Source organism: Barbus barbus (assembly GCF_936440315.1).
Source record: "Barbus barbus genome assembly, chromosome: 46".
NCBI lineage: Eukaryota > Metazoa > Chordata > Actinopteri > Cypriniformes > Cyprinidae > Barbus > Barbus barbus.
The window spans coordinates 3,279,661-3,295,751 of NC_136724.1; the positions used below are offsets into that span (position 1 = coordinate 3,279,661).

Below are 16,091 nucleotides of genomic sequence, written 5' to 3' on the forward strand. Positions count from 1 at the left end.
TCTTTTGGATCTAATGTAATTATTTCCCACATCCAAGTTCCAGGTTATAATATGCATAAGTCTAAAATCTCTTAATTTTACAGTAAGCAGTGAATCGTACCCAAAATAAAGGCTTAAACGTCTAAAAAATTCACGTTTTGGTGAAAGTTTTTAGACAGTTTTCAAAACTGCCGCCAGACAGTGTGAACACATGGAGACTCATATCTCAGTGTGCAATGATCTGATTGACTTGAAATTATAGTAGGTATATAGTAACAAACACATCAATTGGTTAAGACATCAAGTAGGATAATAAATTTTTATTTTTTTTACGTGAGCTTAATAGTTTACCCTATTTCATGCTATAATTAGTAGTAAAGAGAAAGAGATGATCGGTTCACATGCCACTTGAACTTAAGAGGCTGTCACGCCACATTAAAGAGTGACAAAATTATATTTATTGTCTATATTTTGTGATGAAACTGACAAAAGCTGAGACTATTTAATTTCTAAAGGATAGTTTTTGTATTTTTCCCCACTTCGTCATACTTCTGTTCCTGGTCAAAAAATGACCAGCCTGCAAAAAACAATGGCTTGTAAATCTCTGATTATGTTATATTATTACTAGGGATGCATGATATTATCGGACCAATATCGGAATCGGCCAATTATGGCTTAAAATGTACACATCGGCATTGGCCAGATATGAAAAATTATACCGATATGCCTTGCCGATAAGATGAATACCTCACGTCTTCAGGGTGTGTTAGCGATAAGATCACGTCAGCAGTGCGGTCATTCTTGAAAATTTTCGGCATCGGCTATGGGCCAATATATATTGTTAAGCAACTAGTTAATGGTGAGAATTGGTCCCTAAACTAAAGTTTTACCAATCATTATTCAACCACTCTGGTATGTCCGGGAATATCAACAGCCAAAAAGCATACAGGAATTTGAGCACAAACATAATGACATTAGCCTATATAATTGAATTGAAGAATAATGATTTCCACACAACTTAAGGTTTTCCCAGGACACAAAATGCTGCCCATAAATACCCATGTTTGCGTCTGGATTAAGGGAAACTGTGTGGTGTGGTTATCTAATGCCCTCGGTGCTCCGGCTATTGCAGAGAACCTATAAATTTGCTGAAGGGTTAGATTACTACGACCACAGGATGATCGGTGGGGAATGTTCGGAAAGAGGCAGAACTCACTTATCTCTGCCAGCTTAGGGTCTACCACAGAAACAGTGACCCATCATCCCTTCAGCCCACAGATAAGACACATGCATCCGATAAATTCCTACCAGCCATGTATGAGAAAATCCATGCACAAAACCCTGCACAGTCATCGAAAAGAGCCCGGGTGACTTCTCCTGAAATGGGAAGCAATTAAAAACGTATGAGGGGTACGAGAAAAAAAAGTTCCAAGAGAATGTACTCGAACCACAACAGACGATCACAAACAATCGCATTATTGGAACCATTTCTGGAAACCACATCCTTCTTTCAAAGCGGTATCATTCAGGGGACGGGGGCTCTGACTCGTTAGCTCTGCACAAAGGTTTTGCGGTATCATGTCAGAAACAAGAGTCGGACGTGTTGTGGATCTTTTGAATGATCTTTTCAGAAATCTAAAAGGACAAGATGACCGACTTAAAATACAGCTCTTTGCAAGGCCGGCTCAGATGCCTGATTCTGAACTCCTTTATTCATTTGCTAGGTTTACACAGAGTCCAAAGCTCTGTTCCAAAACACAGCTGCCTACGTAGACAGCACTTTAAGGCAGCATGATTACAAGGCCTTCTAAAATACCTTTAGAAAGAGAAAAGAAAGAAAGAAATCTTACTGATCCCCAAACTTTTAAATATTATTGTAAATTGCAAACGTTAAATACACTCTTAAAAGTAAATGTTCTTTATTGCCATTGATGGTTCCATGAGAAAGCTTTAACATCCATAGCAGTGCAACATTCCATTCCACAAAAGTTCTTTATACCAAAAAAAAAAAAAACGGTTCTTTTTTGAACCAAATATTTGTCTGTGGTTCACCATTTTCGCCACTGAGCACAAAAGAAGATATTTTGAAGAATCTTGGTAACCAAAAAGTTGATGGTAGCCACTGACATTCATAGAATGGCAAAAAAAATAAAAAAAAGACAGAAATTTAATTTGTGGGTGAACTATGCATTTTAAAAAAGTTTTATTATTCCCTGCCAGTTGCCTTTGACGTCATGGCTGAGGATAGTTGATAGTCAAGCACTTGGTATTTTCCTGCATTTTGAGAGCGATTAGTCACATAGCAATTAAAGCTCAGCATGAGCAAAGACGGCAGATTTCCGCCATACTTCCGGCAGGTCCTTCATCACCCGAGCAAGAACATTTACGAAGAATGCAACCGGATAGACCTTCTGGCAACAAATGAAGCGTGACACATTTGGTTTCATTACAATCATATTAACAGATTAGATCTAAAATTTGTGAATGTTGACTCAAAAACTCTTAATTGCAACTCAAATTTCTAAATAACGTGTTCCTCAATCCCTCCACATTCTCAGTGATTTAGCACAGTTTGAAATGTCCCATTTCTGCAGAACTCAAAGTGGTTCTCTTCAAATAAATAGCAGAAGATTCGGACCAAATCTGCCTTGTGAGTTTTGGACTCTTCCAATGCATTTCTGATTGAGTAATCTGCAACAGTCATTATTATGAGTTTTCCTCCATTATTCAGTGTCAAAACACAATGGAGGAAACACTTTTGTCATTCAGCATAAAATGAAAAACACGTTTGCTGCATGCAAATATTTATCTATCAAGACTTCAGTCGATCTAGAATTTCAGCTCGGAAAGCAGCCGCAGCTGAAGAGGGTATTTGAGGTTTCAGGTAGTTACTATGGTGAAAAACTCAACAAAAAATCCTGTTAAGTGATACTGCAGATGCAAAAGTCGTTTGAAAGAAAATTGCTATACTGTACGTCTCTGTCTTTAAGTTCAGTAAACATGTAATTAAAAAACAAGAAGGGAATATAAAACATTCCACAAGTGAACCAAACGTCATGCATCAGATTTCTCCTGGCACACAGTGAAGTCTGCTGAATATCAACGTCAACACACGCTCATGAACAAGTAAACTTAGCGTCCTACACTCCATTGATTCCCATGATGCTACACTCTTGGAGTCTCAATCGGCTGCTTATGGCACTGACGTCTTCTGAGCGAGCGCTGCTATTTAGACCCTCTGTAATCTTGCATTTCCGGGCAGAATTGGCGGTCGGCAGGCCAGACGCGCTACGAGCGGCATGATATTTTTTGAAGTCACTCATTCAAAAACCAAAAGAAAATGGCAAGCGCAAATTATTCAAAATCACATTTGTAAATGGTGTGCTATTTTCTCCACAAGCACAGGTATTCAACTGCCTCAAAACCTGTTTTGTTCAGGAAATGCGAAGTGGCATGGCAGGAAAGCCTACTGCTACTTACAATACATAATACATATGAATTAGCATTTACCCCTTATCATGCCTACCACACCATTATTTACGACAGGAACAAATTGAGCCGAGTCACCACTTATATAACGAAGAAAAGTCAATCCAAAAAGTACATGTGACTAATCTTAAAGTACAAGTTTAAAGTGACCACATGAATTAGAAACTTCACTTGAACTTTCCTTAAAAGCCATGAAAAGATATAATTTACACTAAAACATTATCCAGGGTGAAAAATTAAGGCATACACTATGAACATTAAGAAATATATATTCTTTTCACTCAAAAACCACACAAAGCCAAAACTATCAAGCCATCACGGTAAATTAAACAGCACATGCTGAAGTCTAGTAGCTAGGGACAACGACTGATTTATACGCTTATACAGTTATGGAGAGCTGATTTATTTATACTGTAAAAGTAAAACGCTAATGTTTTCTCTCGAGTCGGGAATGGGTCAGATTAAACTCACTTCCAGGGAACTGCATTCTTTCAAGCCAAAGAAACAAAACAGAGTGGTCTGGTTCAATTTAAAAAGTTCAATTCATATTTTGGGCAAAAGACAATAACTGCAGCCCTGAAATCTGAATAAAGGGATCCTTCTAAGAGCTGAATATTTCATCATGCAGATGGTCTTTGAAGTACAGAATGCATCAAATGCAGTCAGTGTTATTGAGCTCTCAGTTTAAGAGCATGAAAGGGAAATGATGTCCCGATTCAGCATTTCACATAGTTTCCACTGTCAGAAAAGGACTGAATCACATTAAAGAGGCTTTCAATCGGTTCTGCCTCCATATGCATATCTATGGAGCTTATAATATGACAAAACTATTTGAATTTGAATTGTGTTCATTTGAATTATTGACAGCGTCATTTAACAAAACTGAATATTATGTGGCACTTAACATGGTTCTGAATTAGATTTTTTTTAAACTTGAATAATGAACATTTGAAATTTAACACAATTGAATTTTTTTTTATGGCAGTTTTTTAATAGACATGTATTTTCAAACAGATTTTTTGTCTGAATTCTTTGACTGCAAATATCCAGTTTTAAAAAAAAATACAGCTTCAAGTTTTCAAGATGAAGAAGAAATTTGGAACATTAAATTCAATATTTCAAATTCAAAGCGCAGAAATTCAGATCGTAAAGAAAGTAGGTCAGAAGTCATCCACAGGGAAGAGTAGATGATCTCTGAAAAGTTGAACAAAGCCTTTACTGCGACCGGGAGGGGATATGTTCGGTTCACTTAGGCTAGTGTTGTCGTGGCCACAACATATTAACTCGTGGGAGTGTGATAATATGTCATTTTGTCGAGGTAATCCTGGAATCTCCACGCGGCTGTCGCTTTCTCTCATAGTGGAAGTGTTTTGTGGGTCTCGGGGCAGACATTGCCATAGTTCAGGGCTTAAAGTTCTCTGGCACCGCGCCGGAAAAAAAAAATCCTACATTTAAAAAAAACTTGTTGATATCACTTTCGAGTCCATGAGTTCGCCTACCAATGGTATGAGAACAGCTTTTACTCTCAACCAAACTAACATTACTAGCCATTCAGAATTTTTTGCTCTTATAAACACGAGCCTAATTGAACCGAACATATCCCCTCCCGGTCGCAGTAAAGGCTTCGTTCGACTTTCGATCTTTTTATTGAGTGTAAATTATCATTTTAATTCAAATGGATGCCACCTTATTTGTACAATAAAGCTCTCCCTACACCTACCCTAACCCTACCCGATACTTTATTTTCAACTTTTGGATTATTTCCTTAATTTTTATTGAAAATAAATGCCTTTCCGATGCGATACGAGATTTGAAAAGGAAGAAAAAAAAAAGTTTGGCAAAAGGCGGACTCGAACCCAGGTCGATCGCGTCCAAAAACACAATGACGCACGCTCTACCATCTGCACCACTGGAGCTGACGCTGTCAACAGTTGCTGTTCTTCTTCTCATTCTTCCTGTACACCTTGATTGACAGATGTCTTGTCCAATCAGAGATGAGTAATCTATTCCCAAACCAATGGCAATTATACCTACCTCTTCCGGTTTGTCAGATTTGTCATTGTGTTTTCGGATTTGTTCATTTGTTTTCGGATTTGTCATTGTGTTTTCTTATTGTTATAATGTTTTCTGAATTGTTATTTTGTTTTTTAGATTTGCATTTGTTATTTTGTTTTCAGAATCGTGATTTGTTTTGCACTTCTCGGCCACCGTAGCCATTTTATGAAGGCATGGCATTTATAAAGAATATCTCTTTGGGTTTGAGACTTTAGTCTTTGCAACTTTAGGGATCTCATCTATGCACAAACAGCTTGTAACACAAAGATTTAAGATTAAGATGTTTTTAAATGTCAAACTGTTGCTTGCGCTAAAATAAGTCATCCTCTATCCATAATATTGCTTTCTCCTGTGAAAAAGTAATCTTGTCTGAATCAGGGGAGAAATATTATCAGATCATGCATTGATTACAGTTGAAAACAGTCCAAAACAAATATGTTCGTGGATTTTGATGTGTGAGGACAACAAGGGATGGACTTTATCACTTGAGGAAGCGTTATTATGAGTTATGGACAGAAATGATGGTTTACAATTAAAACTTTTGTGGATTTTTTTACTACAAACATGCAGCTTTTCACTTCACAAGACATTAATTGATGGACTGGAGTGGTGTGGATTACTGTGATGTTTTTATCAGCTGTTTGGACTCTCAATCTGACGGCACCCATTCACTGCAGAGCATCCACTAGTGAGCAAGTGATGGAATGCTACATTTCTCCAAATCTGTTCCCATGAACAAACAAACTCATCTACATCTTGGATGGCCTGAGCGCGAGTACATTTTTATTTCTGGGTGAACTTGTCTGCTTTTGTTTGCAGATAAGCAAATGTCATACCTGTGAAGACAGAAGATTGCAGTCTATATGAAGACCTCGTCCTGTTTTCTGTCGCTGAAGCAAAGCAGCCATGATGGCTCCCTGAGTGTATAAACCAGTGGCCAGATCTGTCATAGCAACACCTGGTCTGACTGGATCTCCATCCTTAAAACAGAAAAGTTTTTTCAATGTTAGAAACAAATAGTGTGGGTTTGGGAAGGGTATCTGTCTCTTCCACCAATATTTCACAATTTGGTGATGCTATAAATTACAAGCACATCAGAGCATTGCCCTCACCTCAGGACCAGTGATGTGCATCATACCAGACACCGCAGAAGCAATGGAGTCATAACCAGGCTTGTGTGACTCGGGGCCAGTCTGTCCATATCCTGAACAAATGAACAGACGTTGTTATTGCTTACAGCTCACAGTTTCGTGTAATACGAGCATGTCAGAGCTACAATCTCCAGCATATTCTGCTTTGCCAGTACGGCTTGGTTTGGGCCTGTGTGCGGCTCTTAGAAATCCCTACAGCTGAGCACACACGTCCAGAGAAAATGTGGGCAAAGACCCGACTGCAATTCTATTATCATCAGAGAAGTCAGATTAATTTGATTCTAGGAACTCCACCATAGTTCGAAGACATTTGGCTCACTGGAGGTAAACATCTATGGATGTGTTTATTTCCTTGGCAGAGGTATGGGCGGCTTAAGGAAAATCTGTCATGCCCTAGTACGAAAACAGCAGTCTACTGGCCAGAGTTTGCACAAGTATATTTCAAAAAGCAGTATCACTTCATAGCATTTTTCCCTCTCTCTTTGCTTTAATTACTTGTGTTTGCTAATGCAACCATCACTATTATTATTATTGCTCATACTCAGTTTTAAAAGTATTTCTCAAAAAAAAAGTTATAATACAAAAATATCCTCTTAAATTTACAAATTTGCATTTAAAAAATTCACAAAAATCTAACCTTTCATTAGATAAGAATTTAAAATGGGGGAAATATCATTATGAAATGTTTTTCTCAAACACACGTTGGACACAATTAACGGCACCCTTTTATTCAATACTTTTTGAAACCTCCATATGCCAGTTTAGCAGCTCTAAATTTTCTCCTATAATGCCTGATGAGGTTAGAGAACACCTGACAAGAGATCAGAGACCATTCCTTCATCGAGAATCTCTCCAGATCATTTAGATTCACAGCTCCATGACGGTGCTTCTTCTCTTCAGTTCACCTCACTCATTTTCTCCAGGGTTCAGGTCAGAGGACTGGAATGGCCAGCAGAAGCTTGGTTTTGTGCTCAGTGACCCATTTTTGTGTTGTTTTTGAGGTTTGTGTTTGGATTATTGTATGGTTGGAAGATCGAAACATGGCCCATTATAAGATTTCTAACAGAGTCAGTCACTTTTTGATTTTTTCATCTGTCTGTATTTGATAGAATCCATGATGCCATGTGTCCAAACAAGATGTCCAGGACCTTCAGCAGAAATATAGGCCCACAACATTAAAGATACAGCAGGATATTTCATTGTGCACATGGGGTACTTTTTATCCGTGTTCGCCAAACCCATCTTGAGTGTTTACATTTACATTTATTCATTTAGCTGACGCTTTTATCCAAAGCGACTTACAATTGCTATACATGTCAGAGGTCGCACGCCTCTGGAGCAACTAGGGGTTAAGTGTCTTGCTCAGGGACACATTGGTGTCTCACAGTGGATTCGAACCCAGGTCTCTCACACCAACTTATCCACTGCGCCATCAGTTCCATTTGAAGTTCAAGTCGTGTCTGATAACTGAATATGCTGGAGATTGTTTTTGGATGAGCTAGGAGAATTTTTCTTGAAACCCTCCCAAACAACATGTGGTGATGTAGGTGCTGTCTGACAATTTTTTTTTTTTTTTTTTTTTAGGTTTTCTGACCCAGAGACTCAACTATTTTAATTTTCACAGCCTTCTTTGTTCGTATTTACCAAGGGTGCCGATATTTTTGGCCATGACTATGTGTGTTTGTGTGTATATATAGGGAGAAAAATAAAGTCAAATAAAATCACCACCGGCGGGTGGTGATGGCGCAGTGGATAAGACACATGCCTTTGGTGTGAGAGACTCGGGTTCGAATCCACTGTGAGACACCAATGTGTCCCTGAGCAAGACACTTAACCCCTAGTTGCTCCAGAGGCGTGCGACCTCTGACATATATAGCAATTGTAAGTCGCTTTGGATAAAAGCGTCAGCTAAATGAATAAATGTAAATGTAAATAAAAACAGAAAATGTCATAGGAATTCCTCTCTTAGGTGATTCTTGTGAGAGAGGATTTTTTTATTATTTGAGGGCTGGAGGGGGGGCATTATTTAGACATTTTTCAAAAATATAAATTTCTCACCTAAATGTTTGATCATCCAGTGCATTTTTATTTTTACAATGGTGCAATTGTTGCAGAAGAGCTTACACACAACACAAGTCTAATTTCACACAGGAGTCCACTACTGATCCATCTGTTTACCACAAACACAACATTTATCCATTATTTTAATTTCAAATCCAAACATTGTTACTGAAAATGCTTTTCCATTGTGATTCTTTTTTCTTTTACAGTAACACAATCTTTATAGACGTGTTTAAATGCAATAAATATAAGAAACACATTATTCAATGCTTTTTAGTTTTGCATTTAGGTTACTTCTAGATTTATATATCAAGTTGCTCAAGCAAGTGGCAAAACATTTAAACTAATTTTATCTAATATCAATTTTGTTATATTAGATGCTTGTCTATAAATTGCATTTCCACGAGAAATGTAGGCTAGACAGCACTGAAAAAAAAAAACCTGAAAAAAGATTCAGCCATATGGAGCTGTGTTTTGAAGTCACACCAGACAAACAAACAAACAAACAGTGTTACAAAAATGCAAATTGAAATGAGATTCATATAATTTATTGCAGTTAAAATTATTCATTTCATTTCTACCGTCACAGTACTTATATCACACTATATTCAAAGATTTTACTACTGTGATGTTACAACCAATAAGAACCATCACAAAAAGGGGTGCAAAGATATCTGGAACTCAAGTAAACAAAGATCCCCTTAATCACCGATTCTGCCAGAACCCCATCACTGTGAGAGACCCCCACCGGACCCCCATCACCCCCAAGTGTGAGAACGGGAAAAAATAGATTTTTCTAAAATCTGTGAAAAGTTGAAGCAATAATTCTAGAGCTCAGTAGGTGTTTTTTTAGCACATTGTAAATTGGGCGTCAGAATACTATAAACACAGGTGCTGTCAAAATATTGTTCCATCTGATTGAGGATCCTGACAAGTACTCCACAGCAACAGCTCAAACAATGGCTTGATTTTGGGGTGGAACTACCTTTTTACCCCAACAATGGCAAAGGGAGAGTGTGTTTGTAAAACTCAGTAGAAATCAGTCCTTATTTTGCCATTCTGTTTTTTAGAAATTACACATTTCACCTTTGACGTAGGTTTGAAATTAAAATTCACGTTAAAGCATGTTATTGATCTTATTACGATTGCTTCATCCATGCATTTGTTTGTGTTAATTGATCGTAATTTTTAATCAAAAAATTACTCTGATCTTCATGAAACCCATCAACATCTTGGATGGCCTGAGGGCAAGATATTTTTAGCAAATTTTAAAAAAAGAATAATAAAAAGGCAAAACTATTCAAATGTGTACTGTAGCTGTTATTCAGCAAGATGAGAGAACTGGTTTCTAAGAGAATAACAACAGCAGAATTAACTAGTAGTAATGCTGTATCCATTCATCAGACAGCCCAGGTTTCTCCACTGCCAGCTTTGACACAATGTGAAAGGCATCCAATGCCAAACCTCAGCACATTTGGATGTGGGGGCCCATCTAATGAAGGACATATGCTGAAAATAACTCGCGTTCTCAGACGCCACTTAATCCTCTTTAATTTGCTGTAAAGAAATGAAACCCCAATAATAAAAAGAAACAGGGAGCTTTGTCGCTTCTGTGGACGCCGAGCACCATGGAGACCTCAACCATCTCCAGAGGAGGAACAGGAGTCTGTGGTTCTCATCAGAACACTCAGTGTACAAACAGAGTCTGATTATTCCACGTTAAAAAGACTAGACAGTGCGTGTCTCGCCCTAAAACGCTTGTTTCATATCTGCATGGACCGTAACAGACATGATGTACTCCTGATGAAAACAGTGTGAAATCAAAACCACCTTTTTATAGTAGGAACATGAAAAAAACGGAAGAAATCTGAAGGGTGTTTTGCTTTTTTTGTTGTTTTTATTTTGTTTGTTTTGCTGGCATGTCGAGCACTTTGCTTGTCATTTTGTTGAATATACAATCCTTAGACATTATGGCTCAACGGAAGGACTAGTTTTGCTTAAATAGTGAAATCTCTAGTAAATAAATAGATGCCTTGGCATAAAACGAAAAGTCAAAAGTAAAAATCCAATGACTAAACAAGCTTTAGATGAGGTAAACCACAAAAAAAAAAAAAAGAGTGTACAAGATGTTCCACTCAAAGCATAACGCTCTAGCGGGTCGTCCCAAAACCCAAATGGCTCAGAATTACAAGGGTGATCCAAAAACCCAAATGGTAATATTTTTGACGAAAGGAAGAGTATTTTAAGCATATAATGCTCGATATTTTAACCCAGCAGGAAGAAGAAAAACCTTTAATAGTAAAAAACAGACGAAGATTCGATGCTCTCGGGCCAAGTTTGGTCATCGTTAGGCCAGCTATGGCAAATCCCATGGTTCCTGACAACGCTGATGTCAACATCTGATTAATCTCCCATGTGTGGGACCTCTTTTTTTGGAGCACAGGGCGAATTATGTCTCGTATCAAAGATGCTTCTAGTCTGCCAAGTCATGGTTTTAAGCCTCCACGGGGATTTGCACGAGCAATCACAATGTATAGGTAACACAGTGCCGTTTCCTGACAAAATTGGGCCAAAATAAAAAATGTGTCACTCCCAAATTGCTACTGGACCACAATTTTGCCCCCTCAGGACTGAAGCAATAAACCAAAGGATGTCAATAAATCAACTGACGGCATGCCACTGCAAGGCCCATTACAAATAAATTAGACAAGACTGCAGAACTGCTACAGTATGTGAGATACAAACCAGCCATAAATTAATGGCTTCCCTTATTCCTGATTGGGGTGTCCAATTAATCACAGTTCATGTGGTGGGGCAAGAGACTGGTAATGATATTTGCTTAAAGCAAAGATTTAAAGGCTTCAACAAGAGGGTCACAGCAGACTTCTAGCACTGGATCCAACATTCCCAATCTAAGGCCTGTTTGCACAGCGTATGCAGTTTTTTCCATGCTTATGTTAACAGGTTAGCACATTCACACACTGGATGCGGTCCGGCAATGCAATCCAGGAGCAGTGCATATACAGGCGTCTATTTTTGCTGTGCTGCATGTCCTGAATTAATATATGAAATATGAACATAGATTGACCTGAAAAATGTAGTAATTACACCATAAATGCATATAATTAAAATCTACTGTGTTTCACAGTCAACACATATGGCTTTTGGCTAGGTTTAATTGTTTTGCCACTTGCTTAAGCAACTTAAGATATAAATATATCAAGAAGTACAATGCATTGAATAATAACTTAATATTTATTGCACAAAATGTAAATACTATGAAAAACTGTATTAATGTACTGAGTAAAAAGAGAATCACAATGCCGAAAAAGCATGAATTGTGTGTATGCATGCATTATATATATATATATATATATATATATATAACACACTTAATAATGGTGTTCAGTGCACATTGAGAGACACAGCTAAATATTACACTTTTGTAAAAATAAGTCACTTTTCTAAAGCAAATGACGTCAAAATGATCACACTGTTGTATGATTTTAATTGTTACATTTGACGAACTTTGCTGACAAGACCTGTAAGCTGCTTGCCATTTTAGATGTTTACCATGTTTCAAAATAGATACTCATCATGCAATGTTAATTTTATGTTGGATAGGATAGTTCTATCTAATAACTTTTCCATTTTTTCACTTTGTCAAGCAGACATGGCTTCAATTTAATAAACATTCTCTAGATACCACAGAAAGCCTAAAAATAAATTCCTATCTCCCCTATCTATTACAGTCAACACAGAACAAATTAAGTTTTGGCCAAATGTAATTGAGGGGGAAATGATCAGTTTGCTTCAACGGTGCAGCTTTAATTTGATCTAATTTTGTTAGACTTTTCTGGAGTATGAATGAATGAATGAATGACTGACTGCATGAATGCATGGATGAATGCATGAATCAATCATGACTGCATGAATGCATGGATGAATGCATGAATCAATCAATCAATCAATATACTGATATCCACAGGTGTAAGGAAACCAAAGCTGTCAGCAAAACCACAGAAGGCATGATGACAATCGACTAGAGAGGCTCGTCCTAAAAATCCTTGTCAAATAATAAATCAAATGGCACTTGTTGAAACTAAGCATTCCAGACTGATTTTACACTCAAGAAGAAAGTGAAAAATTAAACGATACAGGATGAGCACAGTAAATCATTCCAATTTAACTGTCCAGCATCCACACTTTAATGAGGTCTTGTGGGTTACGCCTCCAGGTCTTTATAAGCAGTGCGAGACATGGGAATTTGGCTGTGATTTGTGATCTTACAAAGAACAGCAGAAAAAAAAAGCAGTCTTTGAATGCAATTCACAGCTAACCGCAAGAGATGCCATTGCAGTGTTGACACAATGTAACAACTAAGAATTTTTTTAAGATTTTTTGCGTGCTGATAGTGCTGTAATATAACTATACTCCCTCAATGTTTCGTGTAAATAAAAACAGACATTTCTCAGTAGTTCTGAAACGGTATTAAATCCAGATGCAATCTGTAGTAAAATATTTTATACCTATATAATCGAAAAAAATGCATGGTAGTTTGACCAAAACTGGTGAATTTTACAAGGTTTCTGACACACAGAGAGATGTGTGCCTGTCTACAGAGATGCTGATTTGCATTTCCTTATCAAGTGTGACTTGACTGCAGGATTTATGGGTGACTGACACGTGAAACCAATCACCAAAGCAGCCAGCGTGGTGACAGTGCCCATCCGCTTCAGATTAGCGTGGCTACAGAACAATTTTCAAATAAAGCGTGGCTTCGTTTATGAGTGTGATTTAAAAAAAATCAGACAGTAAAGTAAATTAGCCTTTTCATAAGGGCCATACAACTGAAAACATTAGGGTTCATGGGTTAAAAGCAGACCAGATTTAGAATACAGTACAGAAAACCTGGGCTTTTACATATTTAACTGGAGACGTAAACATAATGAACATGTCAGCTTTTTGTTGACGCTGTCTTCCTCCATTTATACAAACACACCCAGTTTCTGTTCATTTATGCCATGGACTGCATCATAAATACACAATAAAAGAGAAAACGCTGCAAAAATGTGCAATGGCACACATATCCTCAACAAGCAGCAGACCCAGGGGTCCATTAGGGGCCCTCAAGAATACAAATACAAAAAATATTTAATTTTAAAAAAATATTATTAAATGTTACAATAATCTAAATCCAATCTAAATTAAAACGCTAAAACCATTGCGTTGTAAACTATTTCTCATATAATTTCTCACATAAAAATAATAATAAAATAAAACATTTTAAATAATGATTTATTAATATTTTTTAACCAGGGCTTGATATTGCAAGCATTTTACCTTCATTTGCAACTAAAAATGTATTAACTGTAAAATCTATTTAAGAGCATAATGTGCAAATTAAAAAAGGCCCTGTGGGTCTTTAAAGGAACACTCCACTTTTTTGAATAATGGTTCATTTAATCTGGTTTCCAATATTTAATTCAAAACGCCCACTTTTTGATAGGGAAAAAAAATAAAAATAAGCAACTTTGTCATAATTACAGCAGAAATCATGGAAATAGCTTATACCGGGGAGTCTTTTCATGTTGCAACTATTGTGTTCACCTGTTATAGAGCAATAGATGAGCTGAGGGGCCACTTTACTCAACTCCTCGTACCCAAGTCCCATCTCATTCAGCTTCCCGGGCAAGTAATTCTCCACCAGAACATCACAGACTTTGGCAAGCTGACAAAACAAACAACGCAGTACGAGAGACAAGGTGTTCAAGCCAAAATATATCCAACAACAAATGTTATGTTAATGCATCGAAGAATAAAAACACTGTCGAACTTTCACCTCAGTTACAAGTTTAGTCCCCTTTGGATCTTTAAGATTAACAGCAATGCTCTGCGAGAAAAAAAAAAAAAAAAAAAAAAATTCACAATTACAATAGCAGAAATCATGCATTTTAAAAGTTGAAAATTGATCAAATACAAATAAAATGGAGTATACCTTTTTGTTCCTGTTCACACTCAGAAAATAAGCGCTCTCTTCACCAACAAACGGAGGGCCCCATGCTCTCGTGTCGTCTCCGGGGCCTGTCACACATTCAATACAGTTCACCAGAGTTCATCGTGCTATATAGTACTAAAAGTGGTTCTTGGCTCATAATCATAGGGGAACCACTTTTGGTGCACCATATCTTTAAAGATGCTATACAGCACCTGCCATATTGCATTGTATTTCTTCAACAAAAATGGTGCTAAACAGCACAACAGTGGTTCTTTGGCTCGTAAAGACCCTTTAAAGGGCTTAACAGGTTCTTTGTACGGCAAAAAGAACCACTGAAGAACCATACAGGAGCTTAACAGGTTCAGTATATGGTAGCGGTGCTATATAGCCCCTCAGTCATACCAAAGAACCATAGAGGAGCTTAACAGGTTCAGTATATGGTAGCGGTGCTATATAGCCCCTCAGTCATGCCAAAGAACCGCCGAAGAACCATAGAGGAGCTTAACAGGTTCAGTATATGGTAGCGGTGCTATATAGCCCCTCAGTCATGCCAAAGAACCGCCGAAGAACCATAGAGGAGCTTAACAGGTTCAGTATATGGTAGCGGTGCTATATAGCCCCTCAGTCATGCCAAAGAACCGCCGAAGAACCATAGAGGAGCTTAACAGGTTCAGTATATGGTAGCGGTGCTATATAGCCCCTCAGTCATGCCGAAGAACCGCCGAAGAACCATAGAGGAGCTTAACAGTTTCAGTATATGGTAGCGGTGCTATATAGCCCCTCAGTCATGCCAAAGAACCGCCGAAGAACCATAGAGGAGCTTAACAGGTTCAGTATATGGTAGAGGTGCTATATAGCCCCTCAGTCATGCCAAAGAACCACTGAAGAACCATACAGGAGCTTAACAGGTTCAGTATATGGTAGAGGTGCTATATAGCCCCTCAGTCATGCCAAAGAACCGCTGAAGAACCATAGAGGAGCTTAACAGGTTCAGTATATGGTAGCGGTGCTATATAGCCCCCCAGTCATGCCAAAGAACCGCTGAAGAACCATAGAGGAGCTTAACAGGTTCAGTATATGGTAGCGGTGCTATATAGCCCCTCAGTCATGCCAAAGAACCGCTGAAGAACCATAGAGGAGCTTAACAGGTTCAGTATATGGTAGCGGTGCTATATAGCCCCTCAGTCATGCCAAAGAACCGCTGAAGAACCATAGAGGAGCTTAACAGGTTCAGTATATGGTAGCGGTGCTATATAGCCCCTCAGTCATGCCAAAGAACCGCTGAAGAACCATAGAGGAGCTTAACAGGTTCAGTATATGGTAGCGGTGCTATATAGCCCCCCAGTCATGCCAAAGAA

General features: G+C 38.0%; 1 protein-coding gene across 3 annotated transcripts in view; it reads right to left on the bottom strand.

Annotated features, from left to right (window-relative positions):
• The window catches only part of sugct (succinyl-CoA:glutarate-CoA transferase), a 108,640-nt gene that overhangs the window by 90,915 nt on the left and 1,634 nt on the right, over positions 1 to 16,091 (bottom strand). For all 3 annotated transcript variants that reach the window (XM_079409618.1, XM_079409617.1, XM_079409619.1), the window contains exons 4-8: positions 14,734 to 14,819; positions 14,578 to 14,628; positions 14,346 to 14,466; positions 6,636 to 6,727; positions 6,360 to 6,503 (exon numbers count right to left, since the gene is read on the bottom strand). In XM_079409618.1, coding sequence (XP_079265744.1) covers positions 6,360 to 6,503; positions 6,636 to 6,727; positions 14,346 to 14,466; positions 14,578 to 14,628; positions 14,734 to 14,819 — 494 coding nt within the window. The remainder of the gene's footprint in view (positions 1 to 6,359; positions 6,504 to 6,635; positions 6,728 to 14,345; positions 14,467 to 14,577; positions 14,629 to 14,733; positions 14,820 to 16,091) is intronic.